This window comes from Phalacrocorax aristotelis, chromosome 10, assembly GCF_949628215.1.
Source record: "Phalacrocorax aristotelis chromosome 10, bGulAri2.1, whole genome shotgun sequence".
Taxonomy (NCBI): Eukaryota; Metazoa; Chordata; class Aves; order Suliformes; family Phalacrocoracidae; genus Phalacrocorax; species Phalacrocorax aristotelis.
Window position 1 is genome coordinate 8,930,486 of NC_134285.1, and position 18,157 is coordinate 8,948,642.

Here is an 18,157-nt window from a genome sequence, read left to right on the forward strand (position 1 = left end):
ACTCTGAAGTACCACATTTACTACACCATCCTCTGCTGGTCCAAGATGAGGAATAAAGATTTGTTGCAATAACACAAAATAACGCGTGAGTCACAATCACTATTCCTTGGAGGGAAAGAAGGTAGAATGAGACAAGTGTATTTTTAAGAAAGCAAGGCTTTGTCCACATTCCAACGACATCCTTATTGTTTGTCAATTCAAGGTAAAATAGGATCCTTTGCTCAAACTAAGCATGAAAAATTCATGTATTAATTGGATCAAACCCACAACGGAATAGAAACTTACCTTTAACACTCTATCCACCTCCTGCTTGTTTAGATCTTCTCCACATTCTTGACTCAGCTGATTCTGGATGACATTCCTGCGCACTCGATAATTTTTCGAGAAGATTTCAAGCAACACTTGGCGATGCTTTAAAAGAAAATTTATCATAAATACAAAGAGGAGAACAACTATTCCTATCTTTCTATATATCAAAACTGCATGTGCCTTAATATGTACAAAACATTCACTGAACTACATTAGAGGATTCCTGTCCTGCAATCCTGACACCATCCCACATACATCTGCTCCCTGGCAGTGCCCTAGCCTCAGAGGGCTCTACAGGGATCTCTCCATATGCCATGGCTAGACCTGCATTTGTCCCGTGACCTGGGGCACCTCCAAAGGTGCAAGAACATGCTGAAGACAGGGCTGCAACATACTCCTCTCAAATGCTTCCACAGGAGTCCATGTGGTCCACTCCAGCCAGCAGGCTGGGTACTGCTTGAGTCTTTCCTATAAAAATTTATTTAGATCACAGACACAGGAGTTGCATTGTCCATCCACGTTTTGTTAGGCCACTTCCCTTTCACTTCATTTACTCTGATAGCAATTAAAACTCAAGAGATGATTACAGCATATGTGAGCATTTCCTATTCTACGTACAAACATGCAGCAGGTAACAACATAATTTCATCTCTGGTTAATTTTGCATTGCTGTCAAAAGAAAAAAAATTGGAGTCTCTCTTGGTGTGAAGCCTGCATTGGAAAGCCCTTTCTCCTCACAGGTTCAAAATGATTTGTATTCCATTGAGCTAATTCCTGACGTGTATTACCAACATATTATGTTGCTTCTGTCCACACCGCCTTTTCTTGACACAGCAATGATCACCCTGCGAGCTAAGAGCTTCCTCTCAGCTGGAAATAAGTTGGTATTGAAAACTGGTCGCTTCAACAGGGAAAGAGGAACACTACCTGCTGCACCAGTTCTAGAAACACAAATTCAAACCATGCCAAGTGCTCAATAAACATGTATTTGGGAAAGTCACTTATTTTTAATCTTTACCTGATCATAAGTGTCACCAGCTTCCCAAAGTGCATAGACCTTTAGTTCATCTGGTGAAGCAGCAGTCTGTGGAGGAAACTGAGAACAAGAGGCTGTTAAAAATAACCATCTACTTAATGAGTTCTGCTTAATGATTCTATGATACAGTATCCCTGGACGCCTATTACTATATCAAAAACGTCGTTGCCCTGTAATGAGAACTGCTGAAACAACATGAGCTCCTCTCCCACTCCGCACTCGAAGGGGTAACTTTGCTCTGGTGGCCCCTGTGCCTGCTCAGGCACGGCCTGTCCCGCAGCCATGGGCAGGTGCCTTCTCACAGGCCCCAATGACTTCAACAGAAACATGATCTGTATCAAACCTGTCCTGCTGGGTGATCCTGTGGCACACATACCTCAAATTAACGAGGGGCTAACTATGGCCTAGGGAATGTGATGAACACGCCAATGTGTGCCTTGATATGCTCAAGCCATGTTTGGCTGATGCATCTGGTCACGGTGGGGAAATGTACGCCAGTGCCATGGGCCCTGCTGGCAACCACCAACCATTTCAGAGTTCTAGAAGGGAACTGCTGGGCATACGGGGATCCTGTGAATTTTGCATGGGGACAGTTCTCCACTGGTGGAGGGTCAACCACCGTGTACCAGAACGATCCCAGGGCTTGGACCTTAGCCTGTATTTCATGGCAAGATGTCTAGATTTTTCCTATCAGCAGCCTTTGCTTCCAGACCATCCAAAGCAGTATTCGATCGAGCACCAAGGGCATTGCAGGGACCTTCTGGAGGTTTTTACATTTACAGTGGCAGGTTTTAGAGACTCAGACTCTTCTGTATTTATCTGCTTCACTAATCCCAAGTCAGCGTTACTGACAAGGACTGTGCTTCTGCTGTATTTGGCATCTCTGTTTTGGGGCAGACTACAGGACTTCAGAAGACTGAACACCGATGGAGAGTGAACCAGGCACTTGCTCGTTTCAGGCTCCAATAATGAAGTAGTTTTGGTTTGGTCGTGTCCCCCCCCCTTCCCCTCCATGTGCTAAGCTAAAGAAATATATTTGTTTTTTACTTTTTTCTGAGGCAGAGGCCTAACACCCCTGCACACAGGAGGGAACACAACTGCCTCCCCTCCATGCCCCAAACTGCTAAAAAAGTAAAATACCATCCATTTGCCTTAATATCTCCCCTTGGAGCAGTGACTAATGAGCAATGCTGGAATATGCCTTCACTCCTGACATGTCTCTTCCTGTCTGTCACTAACAATTTATTGCTTGCTAACCACCCAGATGACCTACATCAATCATCTACGAGAAGCTAACAAGCCAGTCCTGATTGTTCCAGTATCCCTCAATCCTGGCTGCTGGTACAAACAAAACCTTTCTTCCCAGCCTCCCTCACGCCGTGCCAAAAGACCTGTGCATCGCAGAGTGAAAGATCAGAGTTTCCTTTCACGCTTTGCCTCTGATCTTATTGCAAAGGGGAAGAGTTTTGTCCAGTGGGAGCTGCCTGGTGGGATTAGCAGCTTTGGCTCTCATGTTGGTCCAAATGGCTGGAATATAACAAGGTTTTACACTTGGTTTAGAGCCAGGATTGAGGTTTATTAGCTTGCAACACCTGACATAGTTCTCTTCTCATAAGGACACTTGCTTTTGAAGAATACTATCTCTCGTGTGCTTTCAGCATAGATAAAATCAAATACTTCAGCTTCCCTTCAGAAAAACAGCTGCAGCAAGAAAGGCAAAATGCAGGGCACTGGAAACAGCCAGCCACAAGCTGTCTCACTCTGAGAAAGTCACTCAACACAAACCCGGAGTGCAAACTCCTCTCGCTTCAGCCACACGTCTGAAATGCAGCTGTGTTTATCTGGCCATTCTGTGAGGAAACTGCTTCCAAACCAACACAATACTTATTTGGGAAGAAAAACCCCACAGAACCTCCTCCTCTCCTCCAGCCTTACTCTGCAAACTGTTGGAAACACTGCTGCCAACAGCACCCTGCTCACTTGCTGCTGTCATACAGCCTGTCCACAGGAGCAGGAAATGCCATCAGCGACGCTTCTGACAGACACATGGCTCTGTCCAAACAGCTTTACTTTCTTGCCATCTGCTGTCCCTTTGCCATTTTATGTTCGTTACCTTAATCTTTCCAGCCTCACCTTGAAACAGCTCTCCACTGCCTTAAAATCCCTCTTTAAAATATTTGCCCTGTGTCCCTTCCTGCCCTAAGCCCCCAGAGCTAGTGCAGGGCTTGTAGGAGATGCACTGCTGCCCCGGGTCCCCAGGGCTGCCACGTTAAAACAGCAGCTCTCAGGGAGGAGCCCTTGGCTTTGGGTTATGTCTCACTCAAGCACTGAGCATGCCCTAAAAATAGCCACTGCCAGGCAGCCTTGCATTATAGCTAACCACACTGAAAGGGGCCGAATCTGCCAGAAAAAGCTGATCAGCTGGAATAATTCTAGAGGTAAACTGTTGAGCTTACCTCTCCAGGAGCCTGGCATCACCACTAGCCCAAAAGGCTCGCCATAGGCGTGGGGCTGCATTCCTCTCCTGTTACCTTAGCCAGGCAGGACACCAGCAATGGTTACATCATTTCCTGATGCCTCAAAAATATCCTCAAGATTTGGGCAGAACCTTGCCACTCCACAGTCCACGGGAAGGGAGCGAGCAGGCGCCAGCCACCCCCATCAGTCTGCAGGAAATGGTTGCAGATACTCAGGAGCCAGATTCCTATGCAAATGTTTTCCGTGGGGCTGGACACAGGCTCAGCCTGTGCAAGCTCTGGACACACGCACAGCACCAGCGTCTGCCAAAGATGCCTCTGTTCGCCCTCTCTCCAATGGCAGCAGCAGCCCACTCCACTTAGGTGCATGTGCCCAGGATTAGCTATTTCTTTGTGTGTGCTGTTCCCTCCCACTTTGAGGGCACTACAAAGCACAGGCAAGCACAGCACCCTGCAGGCATCCCCATGGTCTCATTTGCAGTTGGAGGGGCATCTCTTCTGGCTCCCCACATACCCTGGGTGCAGTCCATCAGCTTTATAATAAATCCTGCATTGCCCTGGTAAGGTTTCAATTACTGTTTTAAGGAACATGTTTTCTATAATAGGGCAGCATGCAAGCCAAGAGTGGCTTCACCCCCCACAGAAGAACATAATTTTAATTACCTCAGATCATTGATTTTTATCACCAAAGTACTTTCAATTATGGAAAACTAATGGGCAACTATGAAATCCCATGCTAAACAACCCTCCAGGCTTTCCCTGAGCTCAGGCACCCTCATTGCATTCTGACAAAATTGTCCAAATATGTGTATAATCCCATGCAAAGCGTAAAACCACCCCCAGCACCTTTGCCATCTGTACAGAACATCACGATTTACATTGCTGATAACAGTACAGGCTTATACAGGCTCCTGTACAAGATCTCAAGTTTTGCAGTAATTTCTGGGTCAGCAAAACTAAAATTTACGGCAGACCTCCAGCAAGAGACATTCAGGTGACCACTTCTACACCTCTGCAGGTCTCCTGTGACAGGGTTTTCTAGACAGAAGGAAGTTCCCAACCACATCTCTTTAGGAGGATTTTATTTTGGCTGTTTTTTGAAAAAAAGAAACTATCCCACTTTCATTCCTCACAGCCTTTAAGCAAAGAGTGGATGGAATAATTTCCCAAATCCCAAAATTTCCAAAGCAAGTAAGTCCCAGTCCAAGTAACAGAGCAGCAGTGACCTTGGCTATTTACCATCAGCATGGCAAATCCATACATTACACCGCATACAGAGGAGAGCCTAGCTAGCACTAAGAGGCAGTCCCAGGCAAACATTACCCCAGGACTTGGAAGCTGTCAGAGAAAGCAGAAAGTACCAAAATTGGTGGTCTCCCTACTGGCATTTCAGTCTGTTACTCGATTCCCAGGTGCAACGACACGTACACTGCACATGACTGAACATGTTATTTCTGCCACGCCATAGCAACCCTTATTCCTTAGCTGGGTTTCAGCTCCCATGCTTCAAGGCTCGCTCTCATCAGCCTGCCTGCTTCCTCCTCTTTCTGCCGTGCCTGCTCTTTCAAGCAGTTCACACATCTCTTTGCCTCTCTCCCCAAAGGCAGCTGACTCCCAAGCTCTTTCTGGTTGCAATCCAATCAGCACTGCCAGATGTCTTGTAAAATTAATTTCCTTTTAGGCTCTTTCCCATGATGCCAAATTCCTTTTCGTTTCCTAAACAATCTACTGTCACACAAACCTGGCTCTGTCTCATGCAATCACACATGTCATTTCCATAAAGACAAAGAAACAAAGACACCGCTGCAGAGCCTAGGAGGAAGAGGACTAACCAAAGAAACCTGCTGCAGATATGGTTTGTTGCTTCCCAGAGGGCTCTGCCTGGTGTACCCTGCTGCTCCCAGGCAGTCAATGCCACCTTTCCTCCCCCAACTGCATCCCTGTCCCTGAGAAAAGAAACTTGTGCAACTCCAGGAGAGCTGATGGGAATCTGGGACTGCCTTAGATCACGTTAACAGGAGCAAGCTGGGACAGCGAGTCACTGCAGCCTAAGGGAGCCAGCAGTGCAGCTTGGACGTGGAAAGCTTGGACCACTGAGCAATGAAAGCAGAGTGCAGAGCCTGCCAGAAGCAGGACACCAGACAAACCTCCAGCAGCTTCAACATATCCAATAGTGGACAGTTACTCAGTGCACATCTGTTCTTCTGGTCCACCAGCACAGGACACAAACATTTCACAGCTCACACATTTAACTGCCCTGTCCCAACCCCTCCCCAAAGTATACCAAGGGAAAAACATACTTACAGGCACCAAAATCTGTTTGCAGCCAGTGTCCAACACCATATCCTGTAACATTTTGTCTGAAATTCCACTGAACAACGTATGTCCTGGAGGCAGACTGGCTAAGTGAAGGTTAAATAACCGTTTAAGCTCACTCAGGGTGAGTACAAATTGTTTCTTAAATGTTGACGACACAAATGCCTTCAGTTCTTGGGCCACCCGGTCAATGCAGCCTCCAGGCAAGTGGCCATTTAAAGAGTCTGTGGAGTCCTCCTCTCCATGGAGGCCATTGACAATGCCGTTGTTCATGCCCTCATAAGCCGAGGTATCCATTGGCTCCTCGTCACTCACAGGCTCCTCTTTAATGCGGATATTGGAAACATCCATCTTGGCTGAGGTGTTATTTGATTTAATCTCTGCCTTTTGCTTCTGGAACTCCTTCTCCAGCTGCCCATAGTTCTGCTTGGCTTTTGCTTTAGCCATATTGACCCTTTGCTCCCCAGAAACCAGCAAAGGATGAGCTAGCAAGAAACAAAAGATGCTATAAATCTCAACATAACCACGGCTCCAGTCTTGCAGAATGTTTCTGGAAGGGCTCATAGTGAAATAAAATCAGGAAACATCACCTCCTTGTGAAATCTAAGGCATAAACATGGGTTTTTTTGTTAGATTTTGCTTTGGTTTCCAGTTTTTTTGGGGTACTGGGTATGTGTTTGGTTTCTTTTAAAGATAAATATGTTGACAATTGTAAGCCAGATTCTAGGGGAGGGGTGTTCCAGTCAAGGAACCTGAAGCAAAGACAAAGCACACTTGTTCAATCACTACGGCCTTTTCCACAAATCAGGAAACCAGGATACAGACTGCTTACACATCTCTACTTGTGACCCAAATGCTTCTTTGCCCAACAACTGGTTGTTTTTGAGTATCTAGTGGCTGCTGCACCAACTGCCAGAGCCAGCACAGGGGTGTCCTACAGGTACAGCAAGGAGACTTAATGGGTTAACAGTGAACCTGAACACCCTTTTAACATGAAGCACACAGTATGAAAGTCTGGGACCCTCTTCTTAGTATTATTACCCAGTGATGGGGAGGAAGGGACAGAAGGGACTCCTTTCCCATGCAATCCTGTGCCTCTTCCCATGTCCTCTCCACATTCAACTATCCAGAGGTGAAAGTAAGGGCCATGCTGGCAGCAGAGGAATCCAGTCTCAGTGTAGAAGGAAGGAGTGCTACGTTTAAGGCAAAAGCATGCACAGCACACATGCTGTTATCTTCTCTGCTGTTAGGCTCGCTAATCCCCTCCAAATAACCCAACACCTAATCCTTCCAAGCAGATCAGACCCACAGTATTGAAATGGATTCATATGCTCATTTGTCAGTTCTGCTTATACTCTTCATTGGCTTCAGTGTCTGGCAATAAGCCAAATGCCCAGTTAAAACTCTATGGAATCTCAAGTTTTCACAGCCTTTTAGGATTACGGAACAGCTACTTTAATGTTCTCACTGGCAAGGATGCCTAAGAGAGACACACCTTCACATCTTTCACATCTCCTTACAGCCCCATGCCAAACACATTCTTTAATTGCTCAGCCCTCAACCACACCACAGACAGCCCAGTGCAAATCTGGGGAAATAAAAAAAAAAATCACCTCATGCACAATAGCTTGCAAACTGAGAGGTGAGAATTACTTGTGCACTGGCCCTGTGCTGTCTTCAGAAGCTGCTTATACCCTTACACCATACACGCTGCCTTAAATGAAGAAGTGGATAACAGAACCACCTGATTTTACGCTACCAAATATCTAGTCCCCAGTGCCATGGAATCCTCCCTGCTCTGCTACAAGGATACTACAGTTAAGGTTGTGTCAACCCAACATCAGTTATGTTTGTAAAGACCAAGATCTGTCTCAAATAATCCAGAAGAAATAGCAAGAAAGGAAAAATATCAAACAAAACACAGCCAGACCCCACCATGTTCAAAACCAGAGAGAAACTCCAAAACATCATCCAGGAATATGGAGGGATGCATGTGCTTTAAGATGATCCACACACAATTCCATTTACCTGATTGTGCCTCTTGTTTCTTTGGTGTCAAGTGCTCCTTTAAGAGATTGTAGACCTTTTCTAATCTGAAAGACAAAGATAAAATATACCAGGACAGTTTCAGCTGTTATACCCACATGCAGCCATGCCAGCTTTAGCTATTAGCTAGAACACTCAGTTTCTCCAGAGAGCCACAGAACAGGATTTGCTTCAATGATGCAGTGACACCCCCCATCACACCCCTGCCTGGTGACAGTGATGGGGAAACCTTCAAGGCAATACAGGTCAAATTATCTATCAATGTCTACAGAAACTTTGTACTAGATAGTTCTCTGGTTTTAGTTTATTCCCCAAAGTACAACAAGTCATTTACTTGGCCTGAATGCCCATCCACAGCATATGCTGCCTCTGAACTATATCTGGATGCTTCTTAACAAAGTCTTCATCATATGGGAGCATGAACTCCCAACCTTTGTTTATTCTTGCCACAGACATATGCTCTAGGAAGTCTTTCACATCTTCCGGGCAAAGCTAAAAAGAAAGAAAAAGCATAGATAATATGGAAGTCAATTTACACAGGACATATGCAGCCATGCAGCAATGGGCATTGTTTCATGAGACACCAAGAATTGGGCTGATTTGGTATATATGGAGCACTGCCACAAACACACACCCAGAGAAGTCAGAAATACTCATCCTTCTCTGCAGCACCAACACTTTCACACAATGTTAAAAGCACAGGACTTCAGAGAGCAGTGGTGATTAATCACCTGAGAGTCAAATAGCTCATGGCACATTTTGTGAAGAAAAGGGAGTTTCCAAACTGAGATGAAAAGACTCTATTGTGAAGAGAAGCATATTCTACAATGTTAATCTTATTTTAGACCTGCAGGTCAGACGTGCTGCACCTACACGTGCACAGCTTTTAAGCAGAGCTGGATCTTACATTCCAAAAATACATGGTCTGTGTATAAATTCACTTGTGTTTTATCATTTTACTGCATTTTAAGGAAATTATTTTTTGTCCTCTTTACTTAATGTTTCTCATTAATTTGCCAGTTTTAATAGAATATTCAGGTGCCATAGTTGCTTTAAAGCTTTTATTCAATATTGACAACTGGCAAGTGCCAACAGAAGAGTTGCTCTTTTGTAATATACCCAAAGTAGAGCAGCTAGCATGGACTGGCCAAGCACTCATCTGCTTTAGTGCATGACCTGTCAGCTTAATTCAAACTGTGTCTGGCTTTCCACTGAAACAGATGAGAGGACAAGATGCATTCCAGTGGCTCAGCTACCAGGACAGTCATATCTTGTGGAGTCATGGTAACTGTGGGAGCTGCTCAAAACATTTCTAAAAAGAGTATGTACCTACACCTTTTCCAAAGAGAAGGCATGCCTGATGAGCAACACTGCAAGTCAGCAGAAATGCAGACACTGTTACCTGAGAACCTACTACTGACCTACAGACAATGCACAACACGTATCACCAACTTCTGATTTAGGAAGAAAAAAAAAAAAATCACTCACTTTTGTAACTGCTGCCACTTCCTTTCTCACAACCCAGCGGTCCTGTGTGAACTTCCACATCTACAAAGGCAACAAAGGAGACAAACCTAGTAACTGTATTTACTTTCAGTTACTTCACTGAAGTTGTAGTAATGACGCTGCTCAATGATGTTACCAGAAAAATGGAAACCCCATTCCTTTTAAGAATGTAGAAGTAGGTGATTCTTGGCCAGATAGTGGGAGAACACTTGCTGGCCTCAAATGGCCATGAACACAGTATCAAAGTCTTTGAGAGTCCATGGTTTGCCTTGGTGAACCTGTGACTACAGAAGCTATGAAAAATCTCTTGAACTCAAACCCCATTTAGCTTCCAAAAAAAAAGATCCATTGCAGTGATGCTGGGACTCCAGAAGTCACACCTGAGACTTAGCTTCTCATATACATAATCATCAACCTAAACTCTTCACCCACTTCTGTTAATGTAGGGGCCTGCAGAGGCTGATGACTGTTGACTTTCTCCAGCACACAGCCTCCTAGAAAGTGCCTGTTCCCTTCTTCAGTGCACATCACAGTCACTTACAGTTATGCTGAGATGGCCTGTCACAACATACTCGTCCCCAATTAATGTAAAAGCTAGGTGCTCTGCAGAGCAGCTCATAGAATCATTAAGGTTGGAAAAGACCTCAAAGATCAAGTCCAACCCTCAACTGAAAGCTCCTAAATTCTAACATCCTGAGAGGCAGCTGCTGAGAGCAGGCTAACAGGATACATGAGGACTTGGGCAGAACTTTGTCTGAACATGACCTTTGATTTCTTCCCATCTCTATTTAAACAGACTACCACCTCCTTTAGTCCGTGTGTATTAATCATGTGAAGAATGACAAATCTCATTACTGCCAATTTCTTCCTGCCCTATGATGGCATCTATGCACCCTTCTCTCTGCCCACAAACACACAAAACCACCACACTCACTTTAAGGCATAAGGCATTTCTGTTTTAAAGCACAGGAAGCTGCTGTCCAAAGGAAGTAGATCTATCAGCTCTCCTTGCACACAACTCTGAGGCAGCCATTTCTTATTAGGCATCTTACCCTCAGCTAGAGTCAATGATACTCATGCCCTCTTAATTTATTACTTGAGAACCCAGGGAAAAAACAGATGCTTTCAGAAAAGATGCAGATTATTTTTCCTCCTCTCCAAAGTACAGCGTGGAACAAGTGGACACTAAAAGTTACTGCTGGCCATAAATATTTTTTAACCTTATTAATTACACAAATACATACAGGAATATAAAGTTCACTTTTTAAGCTAGCACACATTTTATCCAGACACAATACAGCATTACATACTATTTCTGAGCCTTATGACCAGACGTTTCACTTTGTCTGAAAGCCAGAAATATCGATGCTTTCTATTTGCTAACATTTTAACTTTTTCACTGTTGTAAAGCTAATGAGCAAATTATTTGCATTTAAGATCAACACAGATCCATTTCTCATGCATGGTGTATTTGACAATTCAAATGAAAATAATTTATCTTTACATCTTATTTGCCAGAACACCACTGCTTACTTAACTGCGCATAATAATTTCCAGTCCCCAGAACTTTAGGTGACACATCATGCGCAATCTGTTGTGTCCTAAAGACATGTCACTGGGTCACACCTGAATCCAGGTCTCCATATGGCAGTGTCTTGGGCAGACATCAAGACACAATAAAGTCAGTTTCAATCACCATCAGTTTGATCTTACACTAGTACTGTAATATCCTTAAAGTCTCTTGCACAGCATGCTCCTATTCAGAGCTAAATCTCATAAGCAAACTTTGCAAACAAGGGGAACAGTCAGATCTAACTGAAAAAAATGAGAGCAATGGACTCGTCAGCTTCTCTTTGATGGGGCGGAAGCCATAAACTGAATATGAACTTAGGAACCACTTAGGAACTTCATTCTTTCCACGGTTAGTGAAAATAAATACAAAGCAGAGGTTGTTCCTTTTTTGCTGTGGTTACGTGTGTGTTTACAAGACCTGTATTCATTTCAACTTCCATGTGCAGCTACTGCTCACAAAAGGTGCCTGGGAACAAAGTCCTTTCACTGATTACCAGCTCTGGGGAATAAAGTCCTTTTCAAAGATCAACAGTGCATGCTCAGGGAGCACAAGGCTTACCCACACTGCCCTCCTGAGACCTCACAGTCCTGAGCCCACGAAAATATATCTGGAGAAACAAGCACTTTATTATCCAGTCCTGGCTCTTCTGTAAGACCCGCATTGTGGGGACTATGTGACAGTGGCTCTACAGCATGTATTAGAAAGCGATGAACACTGTTAATGACAGATGATCTGAACCTGCCAGCCAGCCACAATGTCAATGTACACCAACATTCTGACGACAGGCTTGTTACAACACCTTCAGGATTAAAGTACAAGTAACCTATTTGGAGGAAACACCTTCCTGCATTAGAGCAGCAGAGTTTTGCAATGCTCTGACCTCTCAGGTAAACTTCACCTGCGTTTTCCTTTAAAAAAACAAACACTTTTATACTTACAACAAAGTCTCTCCCTCTACAGAGCACTTCTGCAGGGACTCCACTATGTGGACTAGAAGTATCTTTTGGGTAGAGCACATCACTGTTAATTAAAAAGGAAGCTGAATTAGTTACTAGATACTCCAGAAAAATGGCACTGGTGAAGACTAACACAACAAACATGTCTTCCCTGTTCTGCAGTTAAATTATACCTTTATCCAAAGCATGGTTTTCATAAAAAGAATTAATAGTGGCATAATTACACCACTGCAATTACACTAGTGCAAAAAGGCTTACACCAGCAAAGCACTGCCCTCTGGCTAGCAGATGCATGCAACACAGGTACAAGCTCTGCTTTGTTCTTGCAAAGCCTATCCTCTCTTGGATCAGTGTAAAGAAGACCAGAATGATCCTAAGAAATGCTTAGGCTAACATGGTACACAGCCTTGGAGGTAGCATTTAGCCAAAATGCTGACGTATGGGCATAAGGGTTTTTTATTTCCCTCCCAGCAATCAAGGACTTAAGAGAACAATGCTACAAAATGCCATGCTTGAACCAAACGGCCCTGAGACCAACACCACCCTGTGCGCTTGTCTGCTTACAAGATCAGCTGGATGATATTGGTTAGCACAGTCTCCAAAGCCTCGAGGCAATCCAGGTTCATGATCTTGATCCTACCCAGACCAAAGAAATGGGTCCCCTCTCCATTTAAAGTTCTGATCTGTGCATGTGCTATTCTGGGCCCAACCACCCCAAACATGTATATCTAGTAGAGATACACACATCCACTCAGACTAGTAGCAAAGAATCGGCTACAACATAGAAAACAATCTGAGTGCTAATACACTACCTTTTAACTTGCTTCCAGCTTCCTTCTGAAATGGCTGGAGGGACAGCAAGGGTTGCAGTAAAAACTGCTCTCATTGCTAATACAGGCCTTTATCACAACAGCTGAAACACATCCTGCTAACGGACTTGGACTGGTAGCAGCTGCCACTCATCTTAACAGTTGAGAGCGCTATTCCAGAGACCATAATTCTCTGCATTCAGTGCTCCACCCAGGTGGGGGGGGGGGAATCATACTGCACTTTAGACTTCAATTCCCAGTGGGATGCTTTATTCTAGTCACAGGAGGATGATACAGAATCCATTTTGTGGGGTACACTCAGTACCCCATGCCTGATTTAATAAACAGATAATGCCTTCCAGAGGGTAGCTTTCAGCTGACAAGAGCAGCATCCACTGATGAACAGCAAGCACAAAGATCTTTCTTTGACTGAATTTAGCTAACAAATACTATAGCTGACACGGGTTTTATTTTCTGTGTTTATATTTGATATTAATCTCTGGAAGAACTCGGGACAGTCCTATCAGAAAAGAACATGGGTGAAGACATCAAAACCATACACAACTCAAATGCACATACAGATTACATCACTGCTCTAGCCTTAATTTTAGCTAGGGTAGGTACTAAGGCATTATTCTTGAACATCAACCCTTTGAATTTTGAATATCTGACTGCACTAAAAAGCACCAAAAATTAAATCAAGATTTTACAGTACTGTGAGTTAAGGACATAGCTACTTCGGGACACAAGGAAGATGAGTATATAAAATCCATTGTTCTGATCCTCTCCTTAAAGCAGAAAACCATGTCCCAGTAACAAAGACAAGCCATACCTCTTCACGACCCAGTTTCCCTGGACCAGCATTGCCACCTGCTGTATACAGCGGAGAACTGCCGTAGAGTCGGTCCCAGAGCCTAGCAAACTCATCAGATTTGCAAATGGCATGACCTTCACTGAAAGGCAAAATACACATCAGATTAAGGGCTTCTTCAGCGCACACAATACAGACGTAGATTTATAAATCTGGGATACTATGATTTATGTTGAAGCTCATGGTCAAACCTATATCTTAGAAAAAACCCAAAACATAAGTTCTACTAAGTCCCCCCTTGTACTGCAGTTATCTGTTCTAAAAATATCTGCTAGTGTTGCAGCAAAGTTGATTAGCTTAACTGGTCCCAAATTAATGCATTAATAAAATTTTAAAAATCTATGCCTTTGGCAATATTTGGAAACAGTTAGCTGACAAGAGAGGAAACTCCTGAGGCAAAGCTCTCAGGATTTGCTCTCATCAGATAGTAACTCAGAAGAGATAAAATATAATTCCTAGATGACACTAATGAAGTGCATATTACCAAAAACTTCCCAGAAAATGCCAAAGTGCAGCTTGTTGCAATAACCTGCAACTTATGGTTCACAATGAGACCCCACATCCCAGGAGATACCTGCTGAAATAAGATGTATCTAGAAAGCTACCATCAGATTAGAAATTATTCTGAGAGTAAATTCACTGCAAACATACAGATCAGTGTAAGATCTGCTGTTACTGCTCTTCTCTGCATAGCAGGTCTTCTTAAGGAAAGGCTCGGGATTGGGATTCTTCACAGAATCAGAGTATCAGACAGACTGTCTGGTGGGGTGACAGAACTGGTGCTACTAGGAAAGGTACATTATCTGAGGCAATTAGAAGTCACAAAGTAAAGTGCAAATATATTACAGAAGCTACAAACCATTCTTCATCAGGATCTTAATCTGATCAGCAAGGGGTAAAGTTCTCAGCTGGGCCATAGAAAGCACATTGCTTGGAGCCACTGGTTTGTCACTGTAGATAAACAAGCAGATTTATAGCCCGTGAAAAAGAGCATCCAGCCAATATGGACTTCGAACATTCTGTAAAACACTTACTTCTCTTCCTCTACGCTTGGAGGCATCAGCATCATTAAATATTCACTAGAAGAAAAGAAAACACATCCTTAAAATGCTTGTCATGGGACTTCCCAGGCTTAGAGTACCATTATTTCTTCCTCAGAGCAATCCTATTTGTGTGAATTTTCAGAACAAACATTAGTCTGAAAAGAGAGCTCTACCTTTTCCTCTCTCATCTTCCTCTGTAAATTCAGTACTAGTAAAAGCTATTGACATTCCCCTGCCCAAAGCAAAGTATGAGATAAGTGTGAGTCAGAATCCCAGCTCTTCTGTACAGAAGAGCTGTCCAAAAAGAGGAACTGCAAGAGTAAATACTTTAAACACAGGTGCTCTGACACAGCAGTAAGGGGGGTCATGTGAAGTCCTGTAGACAGAGAGAACCAGGCCAGCAACAAGCAAAAAGTCTATTCCAGCCATGTAATTACCAGCGTCTGTAAGGAAAGAATCATGTCCAAAAGACTTCTCCAAACACCTAGCACTGTTCCACTGAGATGTTAAATGTTAAAAAAACACACCCAGACCATTTAATACAGAGAGTCTGCCACTCTCCTATTACTGGGGCCATGGTTGTATCAGATTACAGCAAAGCATTAGTATTGACTGCATCATGGGAAGATTCTTGTATAACTGCAGTCAATAAAGAAACAAAACCAAACAAGTTTCAAGTAGTTTCAGGTGTCTCTTACAAGTCACAAAGGTAAGTTTTATATCATTTGCTAACAGTGGAAGTTATTGGCTTCAGAGTTCTAGCTTATTTTAATCAAAATAAGCCTTTTTAACTCTTCCTTTACAGTATTCGCAGTCTCAATAATGCAAGGTTGTGATAACATACAGGAGGCTACAATCCCAAAACAACTCGTTTTAAGAGCACAGGGAAACAAAGTGGAAGGCTAGTTTGTTTCCATATTTTTAAACAATCCAGTTTTTATCATGGATGGAATTACCAAATATCAGACTTTTAAAGAATATACCTGCTTATTACTCTGAAAACAACCCCAACAAATTGCTGTAATTTCTGTAGGATACCATCAAACCATTACCTGGGAGATTTAATTAATTCTGTGTTTTCAGCAAGGCCATGACCTTGACTAAATAAATACTGGCGCTCGTGTTCAGAACGGCTATCCTGGAGATACAGAAAAAACCAAGAGTCACTACCACATACTGAAAACATACAAATGCCAGACAGCTGGATTCCTCGTTCCAAGCTGTAACCACCCTGCCATTACTGCGCCATTCAAGTGTTCCACCTAACTGATGTTCTGCTTCCACTTGCTTGAATGATGCTCACATGATGTAGGAACACTTCTGTTGCTACGACTTCAAAATCTCCTGACAGACACGCATGTGGGTCAGACAAACTGGACTCCTGACACTCAACTGACTGGGTTCCCCAAGTCTTTCACAAAGTCCAGTCCATAATCCAAGACCTGAGTGATTCTTGCACTCAGGACCCACCCCTCCGCCCCTTTATGTTTGTCCAACTCTCAGTTTTAAACCTTTTCCAGCGTGGAGACCCAAAGCATTATCCAACAGTGGAGGTACAGAGCACTGCAGGGTCTGTTCAAGCCTACAGACCTACTTTTCTTCATTATCTTTTGATGATTCCCTGATTCCTATGGGCCCAGATTTAAAAACAGTTCTAGACCTGGCTGAGCCTTCAGGCACAGGAGGCCTTCTCAGCAGCCAGCACACACCTACCTTCAAGCCATAATAATGTAGATGAACCCAGTGCTCTTCTGCTTGTCTTTTCTGCAGGAACTCATAGGACTGAACACGTCGCTGACGAGCTTGTTCTGTCTCTGGGCGGGAGAATCGTACCTAGAAGATTTGGGTATTATTATATATAGCCCCAAAATCCTCGAAGCAAACCACCCCCGTTATTTATTTGGTACAAAAGTAACAGAAGCTAGGGGCCTCAGCTCAAATGAATCACCCCTTGCTATCAGTGCCATCTTTACGCTTGTGCAACAAGGGCAAGTCCATCTTGCTTTCCCCCTCCCAAGCCGAGGGTCACCAGGACTAGCTGAGGTTTCCTGCCTTTTATTCGGGTGTGAATTGTCACACTTTCTTGTGAACTGTTGCCTGAACTATCATAAAAAGGGAATTTGGACATACAGTAATTTGCTTAACATCATCTTCAGCTTCATCCTGGGATGAATCACCACCTGCCAAAAAACAGAACAGAATTGCAGTGAAAGAGCCAAAGCCAATCTGTAACTGTTTGGGGGCCCATGCAGGAAAAAAGTGGTACTAGGAGCTATGTAACCATGGGTTCATTCCTAGCTTGCCAAACTATGCAACGTATAACAGCACTGCATGGCTCCTATGACAGGAGACACTGCTCCCACGAGCTCTGCAGTGCAACTTCTCAGTGACAGTGGTGACACAGTCCTTACTGCTGCCCACTGACACTACCCACCACCTCCCATCCCTTTGTCAATCCCCCACACCCTGCTCACAGAAGCATTTATGCAGCTACACTGAAACTAAGATCACTGAAAAAATCTGAGAAATGGTCTCATAATCGGTATGTTGTTATAATAAACACCTTCAGAATATAACAACTCTTACCAGTAAAATTATAGAGAGAACTTGTATCTCACCTCCCAAAAGAAAACACAAGTCATGGAGCATTTACCTTCATTAGCAGCTTCTCTTTCTCGGTGTTTTGCATCAGCCTTGTCCAAGTAGGTGAAGCTTGGCCTCAGCTGAAGAATTCCATGTAGTGGAGTCAGGTGAAGTTCACCTGAAAAAGAGAATTAACGTTGGCTAAAATAGGTTTTTTCCCCCCACAGCACAAGGAGAGCACTTTTCACTATCTCCCTGTCTCTGTAAAGGCACAGCTTCAATTTAACATAAATATTTAATACAGTAAAATGTAAAAAGGGATTGAAGTGAAAAATTTATCCAGTGCTCAGGATTTCAAAGGAGTAGGAAAGACCAAGACCAACTTCTGTTACTTTCCTTTTTCTGTTGAAATCAGATCTTGCAGAGAGCTACATTCTGGCTCAGACCTGACCTATGGTTCAGGATACTCAGTGAAATAGTCATCACTGAAGACAATCTACATACTTTCATCTCAAATGATCCTCACATCAAAACTCAGTGATGGCATTAGGAGACAAGAAAGTGGCAAAAAGTGTTGAACAGGAAAATGAGATGGAGATAGTAATATAAATAACAATGATAAATTTATGCTA

At 43.5% G+C, this 18,157-nt stretch overlaps 1 protein-coding gene across 3 annotated transcripts in view; it reads right to left on the reverse strand.

Annotated features, from left to right (window-relative positions):
* Window positions 1–18,157, reverse strand: part of POLR3E (RNA polymerase III subunit E) — a 31,789-nt gene that overhangs the window by 2,673 nt on the left and 10,959 nt on the right. For all 3 annotated transcript variants that reach the window (XM_075105061.1, XM_075105060.1, XM_075105059.1), the window contains exons 7-20: window positions 17,596–17,703; window positions 17,073–17,122; window positions 16,656–16,775; window positions 15,995–16,080; window positions 14,934–14,978; window positions 14,759–14,850; window positions 13,861–13,981; window positions 12,202–12,283; window positions 9,673–9,732; window positions 8,519–8,676; window positions 8,167–8,231; window positions 6,127–6,623; window positions 1,328–1,405; window positions 286–411 (exon numbers count right to left, since the gene is read on the reverse strand). In XM_075105061.1, coding sequence (XP_074961162.1) covers window positions 286–411; window positions 1,328–1,405; window positions 6,127–6,623; window positions 8,167–8,231; window positions 8,519–8,676; window positions 9,673–9,732; window positions 12,202–12,283; window positions 13,861–13,981; window positions 14,759–14,850; window positions 14,934–14,978; window positions 15,995–16,080; window positions 16,656–16,775; window positions 17,073–17,122; window positions 17,596–17,703 — 1,688 coding nt within the window. The remainder of the gene's footprint in view (window positions 1–285; window positions 412–1,327; window positions 1,406–6,126; window positions 6,624–8,166; window positions 8,232–8,518; window positions 8,677–9,672; window positions 9,733–12,201; window positions 12,284–13,860; window positions 13,982–14,758; window positions 14,851–14,933; window positions 14,979–15,994; window positions 16,081–16,655; window positions 16,776–17,072; window positions 17,123–17,595; window positions 17,704–18,157) is intronic.